Consider the following 25,878-nt stretch of genomic DNA (forward strand, 5'->3'; position numbering starts at 1 on the left):
ATGTACCTACTGGTAACTTGAGGGGCGGTCTGATTTGGTGCTGAATAGGCGTAACACAGTAGTTCTATTTTAGTACTAGTCAAGTAGCCATATACGGGGCCATTGAGCCTGGCAGAGAGAGCTCTTTCGTGCCAATCTGTACTTCGTACGATGGGGTCACGGCGGGCAATGGTAGTACGGATATTTGATTTTCACCTCTCAGCAACGATTTAGACGTTATGGCGCTGGTACAGGCTTCTGATGCGACAAGCTCGTGTCCCGTCATGGTAGCCATAGAGTAGGCCGCCAATGGTGGTTCTCGAGCGACCGCACGTACCATGGTCACCAGCCATCCTTCTGCGCAACTTGCCTCTGCGATACCAGGGTGTTTGGACACACGGTATCTTTATACGACTCAAAAACATTTACAAATCAAAGACACTTCGGCTTCGCGCTAGTAGGCACGCAAGCACCGGCCAGTCTTTCGTCGTCACTGCCTATGCAATGATCCACTGAGCCTCTATCGTGGCATTGCCGTGAGAGTAAGAAGATCGCGAGTAACGCAGTAGGGGAGACAAGAGATCGCATGTAGGCCAAATTAATGGACCCCTACACCCACAGGCAAAATCGCCAGAGTGTTGGGGTGAGTATAGAGCCATCAAGTAAAGTCATTCTTCCTTGGACAAAAATTGAAATATACCATTGCGAGTAGGTATATTTCAGAGTGTAGCCAAGGGCATTTGAAGCTACTCACAAGGCGTGAGCATCATACCGCCAAAATTGCCTGAATGGATGCCTGTTTGCGGCGTACTCAAGCAGTCACGGTTCGCGAGTAGTTGAGCAGGTACGCAAGCAGGAGAACGTTGAATTGTGGTTCCTCAAAGAAGGAATCTACCCAGTTTATGTTCGAAGCTGCTACCTTTTATTATGGTGTGGACAATGAAGGCAGCTTTTACGCTGGCCTATTCCTCCGGGACTGCAATCATAGGTTAGCTGAGCCACAAGTAACAGAGTGAGTCCACTCTGGGACACGTTTGTTCTTACTGTCGATGTCTCCACTGTCGATGCCCTCGAGGATTACCTTGGGGGCCTTGCCGTCGACCTGGCATCCAACGCTGTAGGCGGTGCCGAGGATTTCCTTGACAGTGCCCTTCAGTTCCTTGGAGAAGGATTTGTAGCGCATGGTACGGGCAATCTCGATGATCTCATCGAGACTGACGGACTTGTTGTGCTTGATGTTCTTCTCCTTCTTTCGGTCGCGAGGAGGCTCCTTCAGCGCCTTGATGATAAGGGAAGAAGCAGTCGGGACAACAGATACGGCAGCTTGGCGGTTCTGAATGGTAAGCTTGACGGTCACGCGCAAGCCTTTCTGTGTCCTATCGTTAGAGGAAGCCTCGGATAAAGTTCTTCATGTGCGTATGCTTACCCAGTCGCCAGTAGCCTTCGCGATGTCCTCACCGACCTTCTTGGGCGACAAACCCAGAGGGCCGATCTTGGGAGCGAGAGCCGAAGAAGCACCCACCTCGCCGCCAGTGGCACGGAGGTGGCTAAATACCCTTTGTGAGCCGAGTATAACGGAGGTCAAATTGCTGCGGGAGGACGAACATGATCTTGATCTCGTTGGGGTCGAATTTAGGAGCTGAAGGAGGGGTCAGTTACGGTCTGAAGAACACATAATACACAAGCTGTCTTACGCATTTTTCTGTACTGGGTTGGCAGAGGCTCGTGGTTTGCTTGCCAAAGAAGATGCTCGGAGGGGTACAGAAGTCGAAATCTTAGCAGGAATTCGGCAAGTGCAAGTTGACCACTGCAGAAATTCTTGTGTGCGCCCCAGTTCACTGCCCTAACAAGTTATGAAGCGGGCCTACTGGAAAGCGGCCAATCGATTTGCCGTCGCGTTCCGGTAGCCCCACCACCGGAACAAAGTCACGTGAAGATAACATGTGTGCCCGACTCGTTCGGCTTAGCCTGGCAAAGTATAAGTATGAAAGGAAGGTATGGCCAAGCACCATTGGTTCAACTTCACCGAAGCCTATTTCATCGATTTCCTCGCCGCTCAGCAATGCAAACAGGACTAATAATGTGCCGCGCCTCAAAACCAGTGATTTCCAGCCACGAAAGTACGTAGCTCAACAGTACGTGGCTCAACAGCAATCACAACCATCACATTTTGCTACCTACGACAGAATGCTTTGCGCGCCAGAGAATCTCGAGGCCTGAGAAGCTGTGATTTTCACACATTTTAAACCAATCCGCGGAGAGCTAAGCATATAACACTACTCCCGCAGAGCTCGCAGCTCAGGGTGGGCGCCAAACAGCAGACGTAGATTCGAAGTCTTGCTCGTGCCCATCCGGAAACTCACTCACCCGACCTGAATGCAAGGCAGGGTTGACTTGCTACGTAATCAGTTGGTGCCACTCACGGCAAGCCTACAAGTGCATTTCGAGTCAGCGGGATAAAAAGACAGGTGTCAGTGGGACTGCATACTTCATCAAATGGTCCATGAAAGTCTGTAGCGAAACATCGTCGGTGAAGATGGTTTGGGCGGACGTAGCTCCGGTACCGCCGTACGGACCTGTCGTGTGAGTCGTAGACGGATTCAGCTTGGAAAGCAGGAACCGGGCTTGGGAGCCGCCAGCATCGCATACAACAAAGCGAGGGAGCGGAAAGCGATCCGTGATAAGATCCTGCATCTCGTCAGTGATGTTCAAGTTAAGAGGTGTGACCAAAACAAACCCTGGCATCCTCCTTGGGCTGCTCCAATAACGCCGCGAAGTTCTCGTAGCCCTCCTGATCTTGATATCCAGCCTTGCGCCACTCAGCAATCGTCTCGCCGTGGAAGATCAAGATATGGAAGAACGTGTCTAGTAATAGAATATGAGTTGGCTGTATGGAAGCGGAATCCAACAAAACAGGAACGCCTCCGTCTTGGTCGAACGTGTACGAGTCGAGTGTGGGTTGAATCATGACGAGCGAGTTGCTAACGTCTTCGTGATTCAGCACGTGCCGATCGAAAGCCGTTTCGTCAGGAGAGTTATTGAAAACCTGCAAAAATTGACTGCGGCGCAAATGGAACATGAATTGAGGGTAGAGCGTGAAGTTCTTTTCCAGCCGGAAAGACGAAGGGTCATCCTTCCGATAGTCGGCAAATCGCGAGCAGAGGCGAATAAGCATCCTGTCCACCCACCGCAGCACGTCCGGGCCGTCATCAACTTCGGATTTGAATACAGCTATTCGGGACATGAGCACCGCAGCCGCTTCTTGGTCGAATGACTGAGCAATCGCCGGGTCACCGGCTGGACCGCTCAGGTTTCGGGCCACAGTCGTCACACGCAGGTGGAACTGGCCCGAAGAGTGTTGGTAATAAGTCAGGAATTGCATCATTCCTTTCTGAGGTGCTTGCTGGTGGGACACGGGACCTTGACTGGCGACCTCGAAATAAATGCCGTAGCTGGCTTTGGGGTCAATGCCGCACATCTTCCAGGAACACGTATTGCCGATGCCGCATTCCGTTTCACCAACGGAGACGGATTTCTTGTTGAGAGACACAGCGTGCCCAATAAGTCCAGTGACCTTTAGCTCCTTGGTAGTGAGTACCTCGAGTACAGCGTTGAAGCCCATGAGAAGATTGTCGTCCCCATCCTTCTCAAATACCCGGATGAAGGATTGTCTGAACATAGAAGCTGTGAAGCTATCGGTCAGGATCATGTGCCCGCCTGTCGAGTTACAGAGGCCCTTCATCTCCAAAAGGCCGACCTGATCCAGACAACCAGCGAATATGTCTATGACATGCCCATTGTGAGCTGTACGTTTCGCCAGGTTGTCATAAAACTACAACAAGGATCCGTCAGTCTCGGGCGGAGGTCAATGGCCGGAGATGTCTAAAGCTTACCTTCAATGCCTTCTTGTAGTACTTCACGTTGTCTCGGTCGATGTCGTGATGCGAACGGATTGGCTCTCTGAGCTCGGGTCCTACAACCATGCCTGGACCCTCGGTAGCGGGGCCACCGGCAAACAGCATGATGCGGCCTCCAGCATTCTGAAAGGATGATTCCATTAAGCCCACCGCCACACCCAGGGCCACGCCCGTGCAACGTAGGCTGCGTCGGTCGTTGGCCGTGGGCCAGGGGTCCTTCTGCAGAGTCTCCAGTGCCTTCGTGAGCTGAAACTCCGCCTGCTGTACAGGCAGGAGAAATCGCGCTGCCGGACCCATGGGAATTTGGCGTCCCGGTTGGGGTTGCATTGCTGGGCGCATGCCTGAGGATGTGAGACCGAGCATCTCCTGAACCTGCTTGGCTGAGTAGTCCTTGCTTCCGCGGAAAACGTAGGACTTAGCACAGCCCTCGTAACCAATCTCATGTACTTGCGCCTTCCCTTGCCGCATTAGCCACATGTATGCCCTCGCAAGGCGTCTCAGGAGACGCGACTCACCATCGTTCCAAAGGTAATGAGGCCAACGAGGGCGTTCTCCGGAAGCAAGCTCAGGCTCATAACAAGCGACTCTTTCAGGGACGCGAGAGCATCGTCTTCCTGGCAAAGATCGACGACATAGAGAAAAATCGGCGGCGCGGGAGCGGGTCGAGACAGTCGATACTCAATCGTGGTATTGGCTGGATGAAGCTCGGGAGGAATGGCATTGGCCGTAATGTCTTTATAATGCGGAGGAAGTTGGTTTCTTGATAGGCAGAACGGACAAATCCAGACCCTGGCGCGGACGTCGACTTGGCTGATGGCCCGGTCAGCACGGTCCCTAACCCATTTGACAATCATTCCATGGATTGCTCACCAGAAGGGATTTAGTACAGCTCGGCAAGGCTGCTTGCACGTCACAGGCTCGAACTGCAACAGCGGCGTATCCAGTTTCTCCTTCAAAGGGGTGTACAAAGCGCCAATGGGTACGACAAGTCTCGAGGCTTCCTACATGGGGTGGTAAGCCATCAACGTGTGGTCCGGGATTGGCGATGGAGATCTTGAGGACTCACCATGCGTGAGCTGGGAAATACGTTCCAGCTGAGCCGCACGCCGTCGCGATCCTCCACTTCGCTCCACTGCTCCTTGAGTGCTTCGTAGTCCATTGTGCGACGTGTCGGAGGTGACGAGGTGGACACAAAATCTGAGGACCTCGTAGGGCGAGCTGTGTTGGGTGGTGGTTGGCCAGCAACACTCGAGTCGTTGAGCTACGGCGCGGCAGATGCGGACGACCGAGGGGCCAGATGTGTCACGTCCCGGGAAGACCGAAAACCGCGATAGATGAATGAACCGTGCAAGAGACGTACGTGATTGTAAATGCTGAGTCAAGTGGCAAGGCGGCCAAGGCCAGACAGACAAGTTTGGGATGGTGTGCAGAGTGGTGGCAGAGGTGCCTTTATCAAGGGGCCAGCAAAGGACACTTTCCAGCTTGGTCAGGAACGACTGTAGGTAAGGAAGGTGCCTGGGTACTACTACCTTAAGTACTGGGGTAGTACCTAGTAGTTCCAGGTACCACTAGGCAGGCACTAAGGTACCTGGGCCAAAATTGCTAGGGCCAGATAGAAGATACTCTCTGATTGCACATACTTAGCGCGGAACAAAAGGTACCGGTGATCACTGCTCTGAAAGCAAGTGTAAGGTACTCATTGTAGTACTACAGTCTTAGGCGAATTTATGGCGCTGGGCAGCACTTCCCCAAGTACCTACATGGAGCCTACGCAGTATCTTATACTTGGCAATAGGCACCCTGCAACGCACAGCGTTACTCAGTCATTACCTAAGGTATACCCACCTAGTACTGACGTTACGTGCTACTACCGTTAACTACTATACTTCGTACCTACCTAGTCGGTTGATGCACATCAGCCGCTGCTGCAACATATTGTGCCAGTTACCTGTCAGCAGAAGCTTCGTCATTGACAATCAACGCCTCCATTTGAAGAGCAAAATACAAGATAGCTAAGTGCCTGGGGCTTGACATACCTTCTCGATGATAGCTTTCTGCGCAGTACGGCGGCGCACGCGTTGGCTCAGCGTCGTGGTGCCTACTCGGCAGATTCGAGCGGCGTCGCAGGATTCAATCGCTGAGACAGTACGTCCACTGGTTTACGACTTGCACGAACCATCCCGACCAAAAACAGACAAGCACCGACACCCTATAATCTTTCTGCATGGCCTATTCGGTTCTAAGAAGAACAACAGGGGGATCAGCAAGTACGCTCCTACCCTCGCCATCTGGGCTGAGACAGTCTATCATGGGTTGCCCGTTCATCTGACGATGATATCAGGGCTCTCGCTCGCGATCTCGGCCGATATGTGTACGCCCTGGTAAGTGTGGTTCCTTACTTGGATCTTTAGCTGACAGATTGTACTGACGGCACGCAGGATCTCAGGAATCACGGTGAATCACCTCAGAGCTCCCGGCACGACTATCTGGCCATGGCCGATGACGTCTCAGCTTTCATTGAAGATCATGGCCTCACCGACACGACAATCATTGGTCACTCCATGTACGTCGCGCCAGTACCCTTCTTTGCCTACCTTGCTTTCGTTCTCTGCCACGTTCAATTTACGAACTGCCAGCCTCTTAGGGGAGCTAAAACCGCCATGACGCTCGCCCTGCGCTCGCCTAATGCTGTTGCCAACATAGTTGCTGTCGACAATGCCCCTGTCGATGCTGCTCTTAGGAATGATTTTTCGCATTACATTCGAGGCATGGAAAAGATTCAGACGGCCGGTGTCACACGACAGGCCCAGGCGGACCAGATACTGCAAAAATACGAGGAGGTGCGCTCACCAACCGCGCCGAGAATACCTCTCCAATCCAATGACAACATATAAACCCTAACCAACGTATGCTACAGTCACTACCGATCCGTCAATTCTTGCTCGGGAACCTTTATCGCCCACCTGGAGAACAAGCTCAGCAGTTCCGTATCCCGCTCAGCATCCTTGCACGGTCTCTGGGTCACCTGGGCGACTTCCCCTTCAAGGATCCGCGCGAGCGTCGATTTGAGAAGCCCGCCTTGTTCATTCGCGGGACGAAGAGCACATATGTGCCAGACGATGTGCTACCTGTTACTGGGCAATTCTTCCCTCTGTTTCGGGTTGCTGATATCGATGCTGGCCATTGGCTGATTTCGGAGCAACCGGAGGCCTTTCGACAGGGTATTCAATAACTCATGACCACCAGATTCCCGTGTACTTGGAGTGCTGACTGTTAACAAATTAGTCGTGGTTGACTTTTTGCGCGACACCGAATAGCTCTCGACCGGCCATGCCCAATTAAATAGCAAAGCCCAAAGCATGCACCGGCGTAGCGTCATATAAATCCCACAAGCACTGGCGGTAATTTTCGAGCCTGTGTCGAGATAGCTTTGATTGCTAAACATGAGATTTACTGCATGTGAGGTATTCCATGCCGAGGTGGAGCAGAAGCACCGGCTCTGCTGCTGGCGTGCTGTGGCTGAGAATTGGCCGCCAACAGTGTCCAAAAGCGCGTACTTGACTCGTGGGCTCCTTCCGAGACGGCTGGTCATTCTGGGTCACCGGAGCAAAGCTCGACCCGATGGGCGTCGATTCTCGAATATGCACTCAAGGGGCTGTGGATCATCTCGGGGATGCCAGCAGCACCTCGTGCCGATTGCGCATTGCGTCACGAGCATAGATATGCATAGGACAATGTAGAACCCTTTTACCATTTCATGGGGACATTACCGTAGCCCCCAACCGCCTTAGATGCTACGCCATTTGCGATGACCGAAACAATGGGGTGAGTGAATCACCCGCGAGGGTCCCTGTTCCCCCACGCCTGTTCACAGAAAGCGCCCTTCAAACCTGTTCCAAGACTCGCTCCTTGAACTCTCGCTCAACCTTCTGGCCTTGATCATCCGTTCCCGACTCTCCATGAAGCGCCATCAAGGCACCCAGATCGAACTTAGGCGCCTTCAGTAGCTTAACCTTCCGGATGTGCACCTGTCAAAAGAAATGCGTCAGCGTCTTAGTCTCCAGAAAACGGCCCAAATCGTATGTCTCAGGACGTCAAGTGCCGGCTTACATTCTGCAGAGGGTAGATGCCCTGAGTCGACTTCTCAATCTCGCGGCCGATGACCTCAGGGATCAACTTGGAGGTGAGCTGGGTAAGAGTGCAGCTGGAAGCCTCGCGCTGGATGATGTCCGTCATCTTGCGCCGAATGGCGCGGATCTGCGACGATGCAGCGTAGGTGGTCTTCTTGATCTGGTTGGGTCGTCGCTTGGTGAAGGCAATGGCGAAGAGACGAATAAGGTAGTCATCGGTGGTCTTGACCGTGACATTGGCCTCGATCAGGGTCTGCCACTTGCGAACGAGAGATCGCAGCTTGTCCGAAGTGAAATCGAGGCCATGGAAGTTGGTGAGGCAGTTCTTGCCCTGAACCTCATCCACACGAAGACGGACCTTGCGGAACGCGTGGTCCTCGTCCTTCTGCAAATCGGCCAGCGAAACTTCGACGATGCGGCCCTTGAGGGCGTCGTTCGCGTTCTTCAAACCGGTGGTGCGGTTGACGAGAGTCTTGCCGACACTGAGTGGTAAGTGTTAGCGGCCGTCCGATCATCCCGGGTATAAGGAAATTGTTGATAATGCTGCAATTGCTCGCTCGGCTGCACTCACTCTCGCACGTTGAAGGGGCTGGGAGCCTGAAGAAAGCATATCTGTCAGCACATGCTGGGAGATGCGAGCAAGACAGCATCGAAATCTGTCTCGAGCGGCGTACCTTGATCGAGTACCAGTCCTTGCGGGAGAAGGGGTCGACGGTCTTCTTCTTGAGACCCTTCTTGCCCTTGGAGAGCCTCTTGTTCCTACACGCAGTTAGTCTCCAAAATGTGATGCGTCCATTGCTACCAGCACTCACTTTCCAACAGCCATGATTGCTGGCCAACTTGATGATCAGTTGGAGAATCAAAGGTGCTAGATGGGTGGGTGGTGGAGGGGCGAGAATAATTTCAATTCTTGTGTGCAGCGACTAGGTCTAAGCGAGCCCAGTCCAAAAAAAAACCACGGGCCATCTATTTTCCCGGACCCCAGTCACGCGCGTACGTCATCACGTGATATGTCACGATCTCAGCTTCATGCATGGGACAAAAAATCTTGGCGCCACTTTCGTGGGAAACATACCCATTCCGCCGAGTTATCCCTTGCTGTCCATGTGGACGGTCTGCACCATTGCACTCTCGCCACGAAACGCACATCAAATTTTTCCAGTTCTCCAGATCATTCACTGTGGAAACCATACGTCTCTCAGTGAACGTTGGCCTTCACTAGGATGCAAGCCTAGTCGTGGTGAGTCATTGATGGCTGCTATCGATTACCGGCTCGAGTGACTGCACACACGATACGAAGTGCACGCATCGAAACTGATCGTCGACATGAAACTGCTCGCTTCAATCTTGAATTGCGCTTTGTCTTGACTGGGTAATTACTTTGTGTTAGTACCTATGAAAGGTAGGTAAGGTAGGCAGTGAATAGGTACACAGTAGGTGGTCTGGCATTCGTGCAAAGTACCAAGAAGGTGGAAGAAAGGTACACTCAAAGAGCTCCCAACACCCCTTTCTCTGTACCTTGGGTGCTAAGTGGCCCCTCTTCCCTTTCCTTCTGGTAGTAGCAGTGTTTTACCCACTGAATCAAGAGAGGTTCTTTTCCCTTGGACAATGCCTCTGAGCTTTTACTATCGCCCTCGCGCGGTGCAATTTGACACAAAACATCTCTCCAGGAAGCGACTGCGGCGGCAGGTGCATTGATCCCGCTGGTCCTTATAACGGCGTCCTACTAGAAACGTGGAAGCAACCTTGCCTTGTTGTTGCGCTGGTGCTCAACCCCTGTTTCGGTCCTACCGTGGCATATCGTTTTGTGCCGCAAAATAGTTGAGGTCTCGAGTAAGAAGCGTTCAATGAGATGGTCTAGATTCTTCGGACCGATGGTTTCAACCCGGGCAGTCATGGACGAGACCGACGATGTGCACCTGCAAGTCCATCCCGGCACACCTAGCTCAGTTAGGCTCTTTGGTGCCGCATGGCTCCGATATACTCCATTTGTCGAAATTGGGGAAACTGAAGTAACAATCTGGCAGCCCAGTTTGGAGGTTAGTGCTCTGGTCGTCCCCCGGAGCCCGAGGTGCCATCACGACACGTGCCTGATTGAGACTCCTGTGGCAGGTCATCGCCACCATATTTGTCGGCGTGCGCGACAGTGTGTTGCTGCTCCCCGCGAGCATCCATGACCGTGGTCGACTGTTGTAATCGCTCCGACGAACAGTTTGAGGTGATGATCTGCCTCGTAACAGGGTAGATCCAGGCTTTGCTAAGCAATTCAGTTGCCTTCTTTGGACAGGCTGGGTTGACAAGAGAGCCCCGGAGGGCATTGTGTGTTGTGATTGATGGTTCGGTGACGCTCGACCGTAGGAGGCTCGGTCGTTTCGGTCTTGTCCCCATAATGCAGCTCCCTTGTTCAAGGGTTAGCTGGGTGATGGTTGAAAATTCTCAGAAGCAAAGACGCCATCATACCATTAGGTAAATTCATGGTCCTCTGCTACATGCGTCGCTTCTACCTTTTTCAGCCAGTGAGGGCAGCATCCGCGACCCACGATTGTTTGCAAGTCAGGGAACGGGGTCGCTCGTGGCATTATAAGGTTGTCCGTTGGGGTAGACTCTAGGCTTGAGGTGCTTGGGATCAGTCGACCTGTGCATGATGTACGCTCGGGGTCGGGTATCGAGGGGCGTGCCCCTGTGTCGTGCGATTGCCAAGTTGGGTGCCAATAACCGCTTGCAACCAATTGAAGCGTCTGGGGCCTTCGAGTTTGAGCCACTGACATTGCCAGCCGGGCCCTACCGACTCGAAAAGGACGGTCGGTGCTGCCCAACTGCCAGGAAGCAAGCACCAACGTGGATTCGGCCTGCAGGCTTACCGACACGTGGCTACCGTGTCACTGCCCTAGGCTGCATCACTTTGACACACGAATTCGGATATCGATGCACCTCCGACATGGCCCGTGATCAGTACTCTTATAAATTTGGAGATTTCTTTTCTCTGTTTGTGATCTTCGGGCACTGATTCTCAGCTGCGGCATCGTGGTGCCTTTGGCAGGGGCGGCGAAAGGGCTATCTTCTGGCACCAGCCAACAGCAGACAGATATAGGTCCTGGGGAGGTTTACGTAGACCTCTATAACATGTGCCGGAAGCCCTGCCCCGCCTTGCTCCCGATACTATGTGTAAAACGTCGCCCACGCCCAGCTGCACGTGTCCACCAGGAGAACTCTCATCCCATCTAGACCACTGCCCGGGTCGCACCTTAGTGATCAATGCTTCGGAGGCGTTAGTAACGAACAAACGCGCTGGTCATGAGTTCCAGTCCTTGAATAGGGTAACCTACTCCTCCCACATTCGTCCCTGCACAGATTGCAGCTCTTCCGTCGTAAGCCGCTTCCCAGCAGTGAAGTAGCCTCGCACTATTCAGCATTACAGTTGTGAGCAGTCATAGCCTGTCAAACTTACCCGCTGTGATTTTCGCGTCGATTTCAACTCTCGAGTCCGCTGGGATAAGCTCATCCGGCAACTCGACCCTCTCGTGAATTGGAATGCTGCGATAGACAGGTAGGTAAGTTGACGCCGAGGACAATAACGGCTGCCACTCACCCTTGTCCAACAATGGCGTCGTGCTTCATACTATTGCACAATTAGTGTCTGACGCAAGACTCCATAGAGATACCGGGGTACCAACTTGCTCATGCTCAGCATCCTGTCAATCTTTTGAATACCAAGCCAGTGAAGAATGTCTGGCATTAAAGCTTGAAAGCGCATGTCCTTGACGCCAGCAATATTTTCCGTTCTTGTGAAATAGTCTGACGCGCGATCTGCGCCTCGCTTTCGCGCGTTGTAGACGACTGCCACGAGTTAGTCTGCTGTGCCTTTCATTTGCGGTCGAGGTCACTCTGTGGACAATCGTACGATACTGTTGGCTAGTTTAGCACGCCGGCATTTATACAAGGCGCAAGTGTTGAGCTTGAAGAAGCAGGGGCTTACCCCATCAATGCTTATTGACGTACCTTTGTGACTTCACCCAGTGCTCTGCCCTCCTTCCTGAAGTAGATAACGACGCCGCTGCCGCCGTTCTGGGCTTCTTTGACCGCCTCCTCGATGCCAAATATTAGGTAAGGCCTGCATGTGCAAATGTCGGAACCAAATACGTCACTGCCGTTGCACTGTGGTTGATCATCAGTAACATGTTGGGGCCCCAAAAATACAGAAGCAGCCAAACCGACCTCGTCATGAATGCGAAGAGACAGCCGGGCGGACGGGTCAGACATCCTGGCGGGATCCCCAAAGCAGTATACTGTCAAGCCTCCTACATTCTGTCAGTTGCTGCTCCATCCGCCTACTCCTTCGTCACGGTAAAAAGTAAAGTACCAATTGGGGGCAGAAAGATCTTGATGTCACCACGGGTAATCAGCTATCCCTCTCGTCAGCGTGGCGCAGCCGAGGTGTAGTCTGAGCAGTATCAACTACCTCGGGATAACTTCCACCAGTATGTTCGAAGAGCGAGCGTCGCAGGGTGGCCTCATCTACAGTCATGTCAGAAGTAGCTAGAGTTACGGGTGTTACAAGGAAGCCCACCGATTCCGAATCTTTCCGCAACTCCAGGAAGGTACCAGACCTGAGAAATTGTTAGTACATGCAACCAGCGAAACGCGCCCCCCCCCCGGGGTGGCCAGAGACTGACCGGTTCGACGGCGAACTTTGTCACTGCAAGTTCACCAAGTTCGTTCAGACAGACTTTACCATCCGGTACCCTGCCAAGTCTTAGCCCTAGAGATTCAGATTTCAGTGTGTCGCAGGGTGGGTTGCAGACAGTCTTCCACGCTTCACACTCTCTTGCAACTCAGGCAGCTGACATGTCTGTCAGCATATCCAGAACTTTACCAAGTATTTTCCGGGCAAAGAAATCTCGACCTTCATATGAGCCTTGGTGATAGCAATCGTTGGCCGCAAGTCCACTAAAGTTTCTATTAGTCACAACGAAGGTTACTCTAGTCCATGGTTCGGGATGGCTACCGTTTTCTTGCTCCATGATGCCAGCGAAGGTCCAAGGGGCTAGATGACCCCAGGGATCCATGGCGACGATCTTGTGTCGGTCGCCCCACTGTGGGAATGGTCCAATTCGAGCAGCCGGCTCAGTGTTCGTGAAGTCAGGCCTGTACGCACGCCGCCTAAGCTATCAAGCACCCAAGGGTTAGAGGCTGGACTAACCTGTGGTCTACATCTAACTCTTTACTCGCTACTGCAAGCGCATAGTATATGGAATACGAGCCGCCGCTTAGGACAAGCAGCAAGTCAGCTCATGATACGCATTGCCCCGTGGATCAAAGTTCTTACTGGGCTTTGCGAGAAAACATGGTCAGCATTTGGCAGTATTGACAGGGAAGAGATGCTTGGGTAAGGTGCTCACCTCCAATGGCTGGTGACAAATGGGTGACTAGGTCAGCCCATCTGAGCTCATACGCCTTGACAAAGTATCTTCCTGAACCAACCGTTTCGGCGTCCTATGGTAGAAGGTGATCTAGCCACCACAACCGGGCCACGCTTTGTAGGGTCAGGGTTGCCCCAGTCCATCGGGAGCGGATCAATGCCAATCTGCTTGGGATAAGTGCTGTAGAGCCTGTCAGTCGCGCTGCACCTAGTTTCACGACTCGGGTGGAACACACGTGAGAATGATGCGAGATGTAAAGCCCGACCGCGGAGGAGCTGCCCTGGGGACCTGTAAGTCTTCAGTGGCAGTATTCGGAGAGGTGTCAGTCAAATTCGACTGTCGTTCGACATTCACGACATCCGGTTGTTGGGCGGGGGAAGCAGAGCCCTGGAGCTTGGCATCTGGAACAACTTGCCCAGTACGAGCGGTGGTGGCAAAATTGCTGGACTCGAGTCTGTCGGAGAGAGATTCGATGGCGGCAGTCAATTGCGACTGCCCTCGGCGGATGTCGCGCAGGGCGCTGGTGATAGTAGAGCTCGAAGCGGTGTCTTCCATGGTGGGCAATTAACCGCAATTGCTGTAGGCGATGGGCGTTGTTTGTTCAGAATCAGGGCCAAGTTGGGGCTGGAACCTGAATTGTGGCATTAGTAGAAAAGATGCATTACTTGATTGGTAGGGTGATGACTTGGCAGTTCGGGTGCGAACTTGGGCACTTATAAGTGGCAGGGCGATCAGGCACTGATGATGGGTGACGAGGAGTAAAGTGAAGGCAGATGGAACGATAGAAGTGAAGGTGGACAAGGAAACAGCGGAGCCCGGCAGGTTAGTGGCAGGTACCCAAGTACTATGTACTACCTAGAGAGCTGAGAGGGGTGCTGGCACTCCCAGAGGGCAGGTTGGGTGGATGGAAGTTACTAAGTACCTAATAGGTACTATCTGTAACGTTGAGAGGAAGGCCGGTCCTAAAGTGGCCCCAAGGGCTGAATTCGGCGAGTGTAGAGTACCTACCTATCTAGTACCTAGCAAGTATCTCTTCACGTACACGGTCTAAGCGTCTACGTACCTTACCTATCGATAGAGGTACCTACCTGTCCTTTAAGGTAAGTTTTCAGTATAGTACTTATAGTACCTAAGTACCTGGGCACTAAGGTAGGTCTGGTGCCTGAATACCGCCGTAGGTACCGCTCAGATAGCCAGCACTCACCTCTCTACCTCAGCACTTTCGAGGAGGCGTACGTCGTGGGTTTTTGAGAAAGCATTTGCCCAGGCGTGGCATGGCCGTGGTGTGGAGTGGCACACAAAGGACCCAGGGAGGAAAGGCCAGGGTTCCACATCTATGGCAAGTCCAGTAACATTTGGGCGGCTCGCTAAAAGATTTGTACGGGTTGTGCTCATCATGTTCCTGTCCGAGTGCCTTCACTCGCGGGGCGGTGTATACGGAGTATTTCACTTCAAGGGCGTTCCAGCAGGTCTCATGCTTCAGGAATTGCTGCTCCGTTGCCTCCTGGCAATGCCGGATGGATCTTCGTAGCGTGCGGGGAATCAAGCCTGCCCCATCCCGCGCGGGACGTGTGGGGTCACGGCTGGCTCCCTGACATCCTGGTCCTTCACCTTAGTAGCTGGTACGTATACTGTACAGCACTTGGACCTTGTCAGAGTGGGGCCTCGATATCTAATCGATAAGCCCCCCTGCTGACTGGATAGGAACACCCCAGTCTCTCGCAGAATTCTGACGTCTGCTTCCATGAGGCTACGCGAATGCTCCGTGGCGTTCACGGCTGCAGCACGAACTTTCCTCCCTGACCCCGGTGCGTTCGTCAAGCAGCATGGGGAAGCGCAAGAAGTCGTCAAGGAAGCCCATGGGGCCCAAAAAGGCATGTCACTTGTCGTGACTGTACCGTGTGCATGCGGCACGAGGCTAATGCATTCATCGGCAGTCCGATCCTTTGCCAACTACTTTCACATGCCTGTTCTGCAATCACGAGAAGTCGGTTACCGTCAAGCTCGATAGGAAGGCCGGTATTGGGCAGCTTGATTGCCGTGTTTGTGGACAAACGTTTCAATGTGCCGTCAATTGTATGCCCCGACTTCAGATACCGACCTGGTCTACGAACAGCGCGCCGTGCCCTCTCAACACTGCATCTTCGCTCCGTTTGCGAGTTCGGTACTTTCCCAACATCGCCCATCCACTGACAGCCTGAAACAGACTTATCGGCCGCTGTTGACGTTTATGGGGAGTGGGTTGATGCTGCAGGTGAGTCCGCCTCGCATTCCCTGTGTCTTTTCGGCGGCCCCCTCTCAAAGAGAAATGATGGACTGATCATCGTGTTGTATCAGATGCCGTCGCCAAGGAAAATACGGTGGGATCAGGCTATGGAGGGACGGCCAGACCATCAGCAAAAGACAGCCGAGTAGCAGCACCCCCCACGGCTCACGACGAGGACGAGGACGACCAAAGGCGCTACGGAGGTGATGGCATAGTGGCGGATGACGAGTATTAAGGAACGTGTGCTTCGTAACAGTTCCCTGTACGTGCCAGACCGGTAATTGCAGGAAAACTGCGCACGGTCTTGCTACACCATGCGAGCGACAAAGTCAGGTTCTAGGCAATCATTAGATGGTGTAGAACCTGTCGCCAAAGTCGCCCAGGCCGGGAACGATGTAGCTGGTACGACGTTAGCCTCGGATAGTCCATATTAGATAGTCTGTCTCACTTCTTTTCATCAAGCCCCTATCAGCCGGTCAGTAATACAGTAGCAACAAACAGTGCAATTTGAGGCTGGTACAAACCTCGTCGATAAAGGCAGTGACAACTTTCAAACGGGGGAATCGCGTGGCGAAATTGCCTACACCTTCCGGGCTGGCGATCAGGTTAAGAAACAGAATACGGTCCTCTGGCACACCTCGTGCCTTTAACACCTCCACAGCCATGATGGCCGAGCCGCCTAGGCGTGTAGGATTGTTAGCTGGGCAGTGCTCATCCTTGGAAACGCCCCGACCATCCGGTCCTCCGCCCGACGCCTAGTAGGCACGATCAGGACAATCTGGCGCGCCCAATAGACTCACCTGTCGCAAACATCGGGTCAAGTAGGAGGACCCAGCGTTCCGCGATATCTTCGGGAAGTTTATCGTAAAAGAGTTTGGGCTGCGCAGTGTCCTCATCCCTTTGAATGAGAATCTTGCCGATGCGGACGGACCGACAGCAATCTCGAAGGCCTTGCTCCATAGCCTCACCAGCTCTCATGATAGACACGCCGCAAATTTTTCCTTGAAACATCAGGCCATTGTATGTACGCCCAACTGGAGTGGTGATGTCATGCTCGATGACAGGAAGATGATTCAAGCCTTCCTCCACGAGGAGCCGGATAATGCGATTCGAGTAAAAGATGAAGTCTGCGCGTTCTGTATCCTTGTTCCGAATCATCCTGCGAGGGGTAGGATAGGCTTAGCACATGATTTCTTGGCGTACATTTTAGGGTAAAATGACTGAGAACACGCCGCTGCTATGTCTGACGGGTACAAGGGAAAGGGCCACGACAGCATCTGGTCCCCCGAAAAAGGTCGACTTACGAGAGAAGGGCGATGAGCTGCGGTGTCTGGGACAGGACGTGAACATTGTCAAAAGCAACCTCTGCAGACACGGTAGCACTTGGCTTCTGCTCTTGCGACAGGTGGCCAGGGCCGACATATTGTTTCGAGGCGGTCGCCATTTCGAGTTGAGTAAGAGTGATGCAAGTAGTAGCGAATGGTTCGACAGGGTGGACTTCTACCCGTTAGTAGGTCCTATAGAGACTAGCTAAGAAGCAAGACCCCTTTATTAGCTATAAAATAACGTAAAACCCCGATATATAGACCGTTTAGTATATAGGCTAAAGGTCCCTTTTTATTATATATAAAATATAGCTATTAGGTTTTATAATTCATCTATATTAATAATTTTAATATTAATAATAAGTCCTCTTATTTATAAAGGTATAAATAGTTAGTTATATAGGTCGCCTATATTTTAGACTTATTACCCCGCCCTTATCCCGCGCTAGCTATTTTTAGTATATAGGTATAGGACGAAACCGGCGTACTATAATATATACCGATATCTTAATTAAACTTTAATTAAACTATATTATTATAATATAGCGCTAGCGCGTTAGCGCTAGCTAGGCTTAATTTACTTAAAAATATATTTCTATAGTTTCTATATAATATTATTATATTTAAATAAACGTTCTTTCGCTTTAGATCTCTCCGCTAAGCTTAGTTAAGCGCTATTAGTGCTATACTTATGCCTATTATTATTACTACCTATTAATTACGCCCGCGCCTATAACCTTATTTATCCCTTCCTTAATATACCTTAATTTACTTAAAAATAGCATTTCTACTATTTTCCCTTAATATTATAATATCGGTATTAGTCTATATATATAATATACCAATTATTAGTTTATATAATATAACTATATAATATAATAATATAATATAACTATACTATATAACTATAATTAGCTTTTATATAATATAAGAATATATATTTCCGTATAAAATATTAAATAGCTATATAAGGCTAATATATATAAAATATAGAAATATATATTCCCGACGGAAATATATATTTCCGTATATAGCGGATAGTTTATTATGCCGACGGCTAGTCTATTATGCCGACTAAAAGTCTATTAGACTACTATAGGTCTTTAGTCTAATCTAAAGTCAGTTAGTCTATAGCTACGCTAAATTCAGCTATAGCCACGCTGAATTTAGCTATATTTAGCTATAACGCTAAGCTAAAAAATAGTATTAGACTAACGGATAGATAATTAGACCGAAGGCCGAGTCTATTTTATTATATATAGGACCGTTGCCTCCTAGTCTAGACGAGATAGAAGATTAAGGAATTTAATTACTTTACTATCTTAACTACCTATTTTATCTCTCTATTACTATTACCCCTTTTGTCTTTATATATCCCTATTTCCCTTTTATCTTTATCTTCCTCTACCTTTATCCCTCTTTCTTATAATCGGGGACTTATTTTTCCGGGCCGGGCTAAGCGCGCCTATATAAGCTAGGTACTAAGAGCTTAAATAATAGCGCCGTAATAGTAGCTACTTTATAATGCCCTTTTTATTTATAGCTAATAGCAAGACTATTATAATAGCTATAAGAGCTTATAACTAAGATATTCGAGCTTAAACTATAACTAGTTATAATAAATACTTAAGTTTAATAGTTATATACCTTAGCTAATAGTCCGATTAAGTTATTAGCTATAAGGCCTATTATAAAACTAGCTATAAGACTAATTATAAGGCTTACTATAAGACTAGCTATAAGACTAACTATAAAGCTAGCTATAAAATTAACTATAAGGCTAGCTATAAGACTAGTTTAAGCCTTAAGTCTATTATATTATATTAGCCTTTGCGTTATTATTATTATTAGTATTATTAATAATATTATTTTTAAGGTTATTAAAGATTTAAAGTACCTTAAGCTTTTTACCTTATATCTTTAAGCTTACTTATTAACTATTATTAAACCCTTTAAAATAGTTATCTTAATATTTATAACTTAACTATTATTAAAAATACTTATAGCTAACCGCGCTTAAATATTATTAATAAAGAATATAATAATATAAGTAATATCATAACGGGGCCGGCGCTATATAATAAGAGCTAGTCGGTTTATTAATATTTAATATACTATAAAGGAAGGAAATTAAGGTTATATATTAAGTAGCCCCTATATATACAGCGCTTATTATATATAGCCTTACGTAACTAGCTATAGGCCTAGGTTAATATAAGGTCTTAGCTATATATAGTATTACTATACTTAAGGCCGCGCCTTAGGCTCTTATTAAGCTAAGCCCCTTATATTACCCCCCCGCTCCCTTTCCCCCCCTTTATAGGTAACGCTAAGCTAGCTATTAGTCTATATAACTATATAATATAACTATATAATATAACTATATATACTATAACTATATACTATAACTATATATTATATAACTATATACTATAGATAAAATATCCCGACGGGTATTTAATAAATATCCGACGGATATTTATATAAGAGACTAGGCGATAATAGGTATAGTCCTAATTACTATATAGAGACTAGACCCGACTAGCCTTATTAAGGTTCTAGCTATAACGCCACGCTGAATTCAGCTATAGGTCTAAACTTAAGACTAAAGCCACGCTAAATTCAGCTATATTCAGCTATATTCAGCTATAACGCCAAGCTGAAAAATAGTATTAGACCGACGGATAGATAATCAGACCGAAGGCCGAGTCTATTTTATTATATATAGGGCTATTGCCTCCCAGTCTAGATGAGATAGAAGAAAAAGAAATTCAATACCTTTACTATCTCTATTACCTATTTTATCTCTCTATTATTATTACCCCTTTTATCTCTATATATCCCTATTTCCTTATTATCTTTACCTTCCTCTACCTTTATCCCTCTTTCTTATAGGTTATGAGCCCGGGTTGGCTATAGCCATAGGAAATAAGTCTCTTTAATTGCTTCTATCCTATATAATATATACCATTCTATACCTATACCTTCCTATTACGGCAATTACCTTCCTATTTAGGAAAGATATCTTCTATCTCAACTAAAAAAATAACCTTTCCTAAGCTTAAAGGGTCTACTAATTATACCCTTTAGGCTCTTCGAGCCGAAGCTATACTTATAAGGGAAGGTCTTTAGACTACGATTTCCCCTTCTAATAGCGCTAGCCCGATTGAGCTAGACGAATTGGAAGATAAGGCATTAGCTACTATAAAGCTAATGCTCGAAGACGGACCACTAGTCCAAATTCAGCATAAAAAGACTACTAATGCGGCCTAGTTAGCCTTAAAAGAGCTATATAGCCCTAAAGGCTTTACTAGCGAATTCCTTACTATAAAGGACTTCTTCGATCTAACCTTAATAAAATATAACTCTATAGAAGAATTTTTAAATAAGGTTAAAGAGCTAACCGACCAATTAGAGGCTAAAAAGCTAGAATTGCCTAAAACGGTAATAATAGCTTAGGTTTTAAATAATCTAACGGAAGACTACGAAGGGATTATATCGAATATTACCCAAAGTCTCCGCAATAACCCACAGGCCTATACGCTCGAGACCTTATTCGCTAGCCTTCTCGACGAATCAAAAAGGCTATATACGAAAGAAAATAGCTATACTAATAGCTATACCTTCCTAACTAGGAAGGGGCCTTCCTATAAGGGCCGGGCTAAGGCTAAAAATAGCTTTAAAGCCCAAAAAGGGAAATATTGCACCTATTACAAGCTATCTAGCCATAAAGCTAGGGACTGCTTTTTCCTATTCCCTGAAAAGGCTCCTAAGAGCTGGCAAACGAAAGAAAATTTAAATATAAAACAACAAAAAGAACAGCAAGACAAAGATACGGCTATTTTACTAGCAGAATCGTCCTCGCAACCTTCTTTAGATTCTAATATGGAATTGGACCTCGATATTAGCTGCGAAAATGACTTTAAAACACTCGATATATCTACGCCGGTATTTATAACCCTTAATAACTATAAAAACAACTATAATAATAAGCCTAATATAGCTAATAATAGCCCTATAGGGAATGCTATAAGAGTTATCCTTAATACGGGGGCTAGTAAGCATATTATATGTAATAAAAGCTATCTATATAATTTTAAACCCTGCAATAAGACTATATCTTAGGGTAAAGCAAAGACTATACCTATAAAAGGGACCGGTTCTATACAAATCCAATTTAAAGACTCTAAAATTAACTATATATTAAATAGCTACTTATATATGCCTCAATTAGGCTATAATCTAATAAGTCAAGCTCAATTAGCTAAAGATACCTATTCTATATACTATAAGAATAAGGTTATTATACGCAATAGTAATAACCGTAGCCTATTAACTATAGGATACCTATATAATAACCTATATTATATAAATATATATATTATACCTAATAATAATACCATACCTAATAATAATACTATACCTAATAATAATACCATACCTAATAATAATACTATACCTAATAATAATACTATACCTAATAATAATACCATACCTAATAATAATACTATACCTAATAATAATACTATACCTAATAGTATATATAGCTATAATATGCTATAGCACTATAGGCTAGGGCATATAGCTAATTTAAATAAACTAGCCTCTTTAGGCTTAAATAATATAACTAACTTAGATAAACCATGCGAAATATGCCTAGAAGGTAAATTTACTAATAAAATAAATAAAATATCTAATAGCAATAGTTATATAATAGGCTATTTAGATAAAATAACTAGCGATATATGCGGACCTATTACTCCTATAGGCTATAATAATAACCGATATTATATAACCTTCCTAGATAAGGCAACTAGATATCTATATATAAAGCTATTAAAAGCTAAAAGCGAAGCCTTTACTGCTTTCTATGAATATAAGCAGCTAGTTGAAAATAATAGCTATAATAGAAAAATAAAGCTATTAGCTACTAATAACGGTACCGAATATATAAATACTAAATTTAGTAACTATCTAACTAATAACGGTATTATACATCAAAAATCAGCCCCTTATAGCCCTGAGCAAAATGGGCTAGCCGAACGGATAAATAGAACTATATAGAATAAGGCTAGATGCCTGCTAAAAGCGGCTAGCCTAGATAATAGGCTATGGGAAGAGGCTATATTAACTGCCATATTCCTATATAATAGAAGCCCTCATAGCTCTATAAATAATAAAACCCCCTATGAGGCCCTATATAATAAAAAACCTAATATAGGGCATATACGTATATTCGGCTCTATAGCCTACTATAAAAATAAGAACCCTATAAATAAATTAGATACTAGAGCATATAAAGGTATATTAGTTAGCTATAGCAATACTAATAGCCTATATAAGGTATATGACCCTATAAAACAAAAAAGCCTATATACTAGAGATATAAGAATCCTAGAAGGGCAATATTATAATAATAAACCTATAATTAATACTAATAATAGCCTATTAGAGGTTAACCTTTTAAATAAAATACCTAATAATATAAATAATAATATAAATAATAATATAAACAATAATATAGATAATAATATAGATAATAATATAAATAATAATATAGATAATAATATAAATAATAATATAGATAATAATATAAATAATAGTCAATTATCTAAAACCCTAGACGAAAATAGCTCTATAGACGAGCTAGCCCTTATAGTTAATATAAATAACGAACCTAATACCTATAAGCAGGCTATAACTAGCCCTAATGCAAATAATTGGCATATAGCTATGCAAAGAGAAATAGACGAATTAGAGGCCCAGCAGACTTAGGACCTTATAGATCCTATACTAAATAGGGTGCCTTTAAAAGGCCGCTAGGTCTATAAAATAAAGCATAATAACGCTAATAACCCTATATATAAGGCCCGCTAGGTTATAAAAGGCTTTAACCAAATTATAGGCCTAGACTATTTAGAGACCTTCTCTAGTACTTGCAGGCCTGAAAACTATAGACTTATATTTATACTAGCCCTATATTATAGCTAGCCGCTATTACAATATAATATTAAAAATGCCTTTATACACGCCAATATAGATAAAACTATATATATAGAACAGCCTATAGGCTTTATAAGGGCCCCTAATAAGGTCTACAAGCTAAATAAGGCCCTATACGGCCTTAAGCAGTCACCTAGGCTATAGTATCAATATTTACTATCTATATTAAAAGAGGAAGGTTTTTCTATCCTTCCACAAGACGAAGCTATATTTATAAATCATAGCCTATATATAATAATAATATGTCATATTAATGATTTAATTATAACCGGACCAAATACTAATAATATAACTATAATAACTAATAAACTTAAAAATAAGCTTAAACTTAAAGAGCTAGGACCTATTAAGGAATTCCTAGGGATAGAAATAGACTATAATATCAAAAAAGGCTATATAGCTATAAATCAAAATAAATACCTAGAAACTATAAAAAACCGGTATAATAAAAATAATCTAAACCCCGTTTCTAGCCCTATAGAGCTAGGGGTTAAATTAGAACCCTCTCAAGACCAGGCTACAATAGAAGAAATAACCCTATATCAACAACAAATAGGTAGCCTATTATATCTAGCATTAAAAACTAGGCCCGATATATCCTTTACTATAAATAGATACTCTAGATACGCTAGTAATCCTAATACTAGCCACTATAGGGCCCTAGACCGGATTTGGAAGTACCTAAATTACTATGCTATATTAGGTATATACTATACTAATAACTATACTAATAACTATACTAATAACCCTATATATAAATATATAACCTATAATAGCTATAGTCTTATAGGCTATTCCGACGCCGACTGGGGCGGCGATACTATAAATAGAAAATCAACCTCTGGCTATATAACTACATTAGGAAATAATATAATTAGCTAGAATAGTATGCAGCAGAAATCCGTCTCTCTATCTAGTTGTGAGTCGGAATATATAGCTATAAGCGAAGCAACTAAGGAACTTATATACCTAAATAACGTATATAACTATATAAATAAGGCTTTACAATTAAATATAACTATAAATATACCCCCTTTACTTACTGATAGCCAAGGGGCTAAAAAACTAGCCGAAAACCCAGAATTCCATAAAAGAACTAAGCATATAGATACAAAATATCACTATATAAGAGAGGAAATAGCCAATCAGAAGCTTCAGCTTGCATATATAAGCACTAACGACCAATTAGCTGACGGCTTTACTAAGGGTCTCGATATAACTAAACATAAAGCCTTTATATATAAACTAGGCCTTAAATAGACCTATTTGCTAATAAATAGCATAAGCTACCTATATACCTATAGCTACCTTACGGGGGGCTATTAGTCTATATAACTATATAATATAACTATATAATATAACTATATATACTATAACTATATACTATAACTATATATTATATAACTATATACTATAGATAAAATATCCCGACGGGTATTTAATAAATATCCGACGGATATTTATATAAGAGACTAGGCGATAATAGGTATAGTCCTAATTACTATATAGAGACTAGACCCGACTAGCCTTATTAAGGTTCTAGCTATAACGCCACGCTGAATTCAGCTATAGGTCTAAACTTAAGACTAAAGCCACGCTGAATTCAGCTATATTCAGCTATATTCAGCTATAACGCCAAGCTGAAAAATAGTATTAGACCGACGGATAGATAATCAGACCGAAGGCCGAGTCTATTTTATTATATATAGGGCTATTGCCTCCCAGTCTAGATGAGATAGAAGAAAAAGAAATTCAATACCTTTACTATCTCTATTACCTATTTTATCTCTCTATTATTATTACCCCTTTTGTCTCTATATATCCCTATTTCCTTATTATCTTTACCTTCCTCTGCCTTTATCCCTCTTTCTTATACTAGCCCTAGCTACTATAAAGGGGCTCGTAATAACCCCTTACTTAAGCCTAAGGGCTTCTTTTCTTTTATACCTAGCGGCCTGTAAATAAGTATATATAGCTAGCCTTTATTATTGCCCGCTATATAATAGGTAAGTCTATTTATAAAGGCCTTACTTCCTTTAATTAAGTATCTTTACCCCCCTTAATATAGGCCTTACTTACTAGCTTATATATATTTTTAGCTAGCTAGGTTAATAACTTTATAATAGCTATTTACCTTAAGTTACCTTTTAAGCCTTATATAATTATTAATATAATATAATTATAAAAAGACCTCTTTCCTTTAAGCTTAATAGGCTTTTTTCTTTCTTTTTATAACTTTATTATTATTACCGCTATTATATTATCGCTATTATAATAATAATAATAATAATAATAATAATAATAATAATAATAATAATAATAATAATAATAATAATAATAATAATAATAATAATAATAATAATAATAATAATAATAATAATAATAATAATAATAATAATAATAATAATAATAATAATAATAATAATAATAATAATAATAATAATAATAATAATAATAATAATAATAATAATAATAATAATAATAATAATAATAATAATAATAATAATAATAATAATAATAATAATAATAATAATAATAATAATAATAATAATAATAATAATAATAATAATAATAATAATAATAATAATATAAATAATAATAATAATAATAATAATAATAATAATAATAATAATAATAATAATAATAATAATAATAATAATAATAATAATAATAATAATAATAATAATAATAATAATAATAATAATAATAATAATAATAATAATAATAATAATAATAATAATAATAATAATAATAATAATAATAATAATAATAATAATAATAATAATAATAATAATAATAATAATAATAATAATAATAATAATAGTAATAATAATAATA

At 44.7% G+C, this 25,878-nt stretch overlaps 9 protein-coding genes across 10 annotated transcripts; 2 read left to right on the top strand and 7 right to left on the bottom strand.

Moving 5' to 3' along the window:
- Positions 1-50: 50 nt before the first annotated feature.
- Positions 51-1,787, bottom strand: RPL12 (60S ribosomal protein L12). The gene is made up of 5 exons (XM_047991949.1): positions 1,674-1,787; positions 1,585-1,618; positions 1,406-1,526; positions 1,024-1,348; positions 51-955 (listed from the first exon to the last, which is right to left on the bottom strand). The coding sequence occupies exons 1-5, from the start codon at positions 1,675-1,677 to the stop codon at positions 942-944; spliced, it is 498 nt and encodes a 165-aa protein (XP_047847962.1). The 5' UTR covers positions 1,678-1,787; the 3' UTR covers positions 51-941.
- Positions 1,788-1,973: 186 nt separating this feature from the next.
- On the bottom strand, positions 1,974-5,371 carry SEC23 (GTPase-activating protein S23). Its single transcript, XM_047991950.1, has 7 exons — positions 4,963-5,371; positions 4,767-4,897; positions 4,412-4,706; positions 3,873-4,349; positions 2,717-3,811; positions 2,468-2,667; positions 1,974-2,409 (listed from the first exon to the last, which is right to left on the bottom strand). Exons 1-7 carry the CDS (start codon positions 5,053-5,055, stop codon positions 2,385-2,387), a joined length of 2,316 nt encoding a protein of 771 aa, XP_047847963.1. The 5' UTR covers positions 5,056-5,371; the 3' UTR covers positions 1,974-2,384.
- Positions 5,372-5,677: 306 nt separating this feature from the next.
- Positions 5,678-7,682, top strand: JDV02_010224 (uncharacterized protein). Its single transcript, XM_047991951.1, has 6 exons — positions 5,678-6,163; positions 6,238-6,277; positions 6,335-6,459; positions 6,541-6,736; positions 6,814-7,117; positions 7,182-7,682. The coding sequence occupies exons 1-6, from the start codon at positions 5,940-5,942 to the stop codon at positions 7,211-7,213; spliced, it is 921 nt and encodes a 306-aa protein (XP_047847964.1). The 5' UTR covers positions 5,678-5,939; the 3' UTR covers positions 7,214-7,682.
- RPS1 (ribosomal 40S subunit protein S1B) lies at positions 7,552-8,911 on the bottom strand. Its single transcript, XM_047991952.1, has 5 exons — positions 8,839-8,911; positions 8,701-8,785; positions 8,598-8,623; positions 8,007-8,508; positions 7,552-7,924 (listed from the first exon to the last, which is right to left on the bottom strand). Exons 1-5 carry the CDS (start codon positions 8,850-8,852, stop codon positions 7,781-7,783), a joined length of 771 nt encoding a protein of 256 aa, XP_047847965.1. The 5' UTR covers positions 8,853-8,911; the 3' UTR covers positions 7,552-7,780.
- Positions 8,912-9,972: 1,061 nt separating this feature from the next.
- JDV02_010226 (uncharacterized protein) lies at positions 9,973-10,502 on the bottom strand (the record flags this gene model as incomplete). Its single annotated transcript, XM_047991953.1, has 3 exons — positions 9,973-10,046; positions 10,117-10,425; positions 10,487-10,502. 3 exons carry the CDS (start codon positions 10,500-10,502, stop codon positions 9,973-9,975), a joined length of 399 nt encoding a protein of 132 aa, XP_047847966.1.
- Positions 10,503-10,976: 474 nt separating this feature from the next.
- On the bottom strand, positions 10,977-13,092 carry URC1 (Putative GTP cyclohydrolase; the record flags this gene model as incomplete). The annotated part of the gene is made up of 12 exons (XM_047991954.1): positions 10,977-11,560; positions 11,616-11,645; positions 11,701-11,863; positions 12,022-12,181; positions 12,242-12,324; positions 12,387-12,429; positions 12,486-12,541; positions 12,594-12,633; positions 12,700-12,769; positions 12,829-12,866; positions 12,930-12,973; positions 13,032-13,092. The coding sequence occupies 12 exons, from the start codon at positions 13,090-13,092 to the stop codon at positions 11,455-11,457; spliced, it is 894 nt and encodes a 297-aa protein (XP_047847967.1). The 3' UTR covers positions 10,977-11,454.
- A 380-nt stretch (positions 13,093-13,472) lies between these two features.
- On the bottom strand, positions 13,473-14,001 carry JDV02_010228 (uncharacterized protein; the record flags this gene model as incomplete). The annotated part of the gene is made up of 2 exons (XM_047991955.1): positions 13,473-13,626; positions 13,682-14,001. 2 exons carry the CDS (start codon positions 13,999-14,001, stop codon positions 13,473-13,475), a joined length of 474 nt encoding a protein of 157 aa, XP_047847968.1.
- A 1,198-nt stretch (positions 14,002-15,199) lies between these two features.
- On the top strand, positions 15,200-16,228 carry JDV02_010229 (uncharacterized protein). Its single transcript, XM_047991956.1, has 4 exons — positions 15,200-15,320; positions 15,384-15,522; positions 15,653-15,700; positions 15,784-16,228. Exons 1-4 carry the CDS (start codon positions 15,273-15,275, stop codon positions 15,945-15,947), a joined length of 399 nt encoding a protein of 132 aa, XP_047847969.1. The 5' UTR covers positions 15,200-15,272; the 3' UTR covers positions 15,948-16,228.
- Positions 15,450-17,173, bottom strand: FUR1 (Uracil phosphoribosyltransferase). 2 transcript variants are annotated; one of them, XM_047991957.1, is made up of 5 exons: positions 17,017-17,173; positions 16,513-16,871; positions 16,237-16,391; positions 16,161-16,177; positions 15,450-16,111 (listed from the first exon to the last, which is right to left on the bottom strand). In XM_047991957.1, exons 1-5 carry the CDS (start codon positions 17,154-17,156, stop codon positions 16,060-16,062), a joined length of 723 nt encoding a protein of 240 aa, XP_047847970.1. In that variant the 5' UTR covers positions 17,157-17,173; the 3' UTR covers positions 15,450-16,059. The 2 variants fall into 2 exon arrangements, with proteins under 2 accessions (XP_047847970.1, XP_047847971.1); XM_047991958.1 differs by having other exon boundaries at positions 16,237-16,871.
- Positions 17,174-25,878: the final 8,705 nt, after the last annotated feature.

Source organism: Purpureocillium takamizusanense, chromosome 11 (assembly GCF_022605165.1).
Source record: "Purpureocillium takamizusanense chromosome 11, complete sequence".
Taxonomy (NCBI): Eukaryota; Fungi; Ascomycota; class Sordariomycetes; order Hypocreales; family Ophiocordycipitaceae; genus Purpureocillium; species Purpureocillium takamizusanense.